The sequence below is a fragment of the Myotis davidii genome, unplaced genomic scaffold (genome assembly GCF_000327345.1).
Source record: "Myotis davidii unplaced genomic scaffold, ASM32734v1 scaffold901, whole genome shotgun sequence".
NCBI classification, from domain to species: Eukaryota; Metazoa; Chordata; class Mammalia; order Chiroptera; family Vespertilionidae; genus Myotis; species Myotis davidii.
The window spans coordinates 302056-302694 of NW_006291427.1; the positions used below are offsets into that span (position 1 = coordinate 302056).

The 639-nt window shown below is 53.5% G+C and overlaps 1 protein-coding gene across 1 annotated transcript in view; it reads right to left on the bottom strand.

The window, feature by feature from the left end:
* GPC2 (glypican 2) overlaps positions 1-639 on the bottom strand; it is a 6065-nt gene that overhangs the window by 856 nt on the left and 4570 nt on the right. The window contains exon 8 of the mRNA XM_006764708.2: positions 588-634. Coding sequence (XP_006764771.1) covers positions 588-634 — 47 coding nt within the window. The remainder of the gene's footprint in view (positions 1-587; positions 635-639) is intronic.

The following is a 639-nucleotide window of genomic DNA, read 5'->3' on the forward strand; positions in this document are numbered from 1 at the left end:
AAACAGATAGACACAAAGAGGGAGGACAGAGATATAGGTAGGTAGATAGGAAGAGGGAGACAGACAATGACAGGAAGGTGAGGATAGAGAGGTCAGGGAGACATGAGAATGAGGAAAGGCCATGGGAGATAGAAAAAAAGACGAGACAGAAAAGAGAGACAGGCAGATGGGAGGAGAGAAAATTAATGTTCTTGCCTTGCTTCTCTGGCAAATTCTACTTTGGGAAGCCACCCAACCCTGCTTCCTGGGGGGGAGGGGCGGCGGGGGGGGGGGGCCTACCCTCCCCAGTCTCCCACAGCCCTTTGCCCACTGTTCTGTAAGAATGTTTTGGAAACTCCTCAACTGGAATGTAAACTCACAGATAGAGGCCTTCTCTCATACTGGTCTTCTATCCCTAACCTTTGAGGTAAGGGTTCCATACGTGATAGTAAAATGAATGACTGAATGAATGATAACAAGATGGGAGGGGAGGGACTCAGAAGGCAGTGGGCGGGTCCAAGGTCCAATCCCAAGCAGCCAGAGGAGGGAGCCCATCAGCGCCCTCCTCCCACCCCCCCACCCCCCATTGCCGGGGTATCAGGTCTCACCCCAGTCCTCCAGATCTAGGTCGCGTCCCTGGGCGGCTGCCCTCATCCTCAC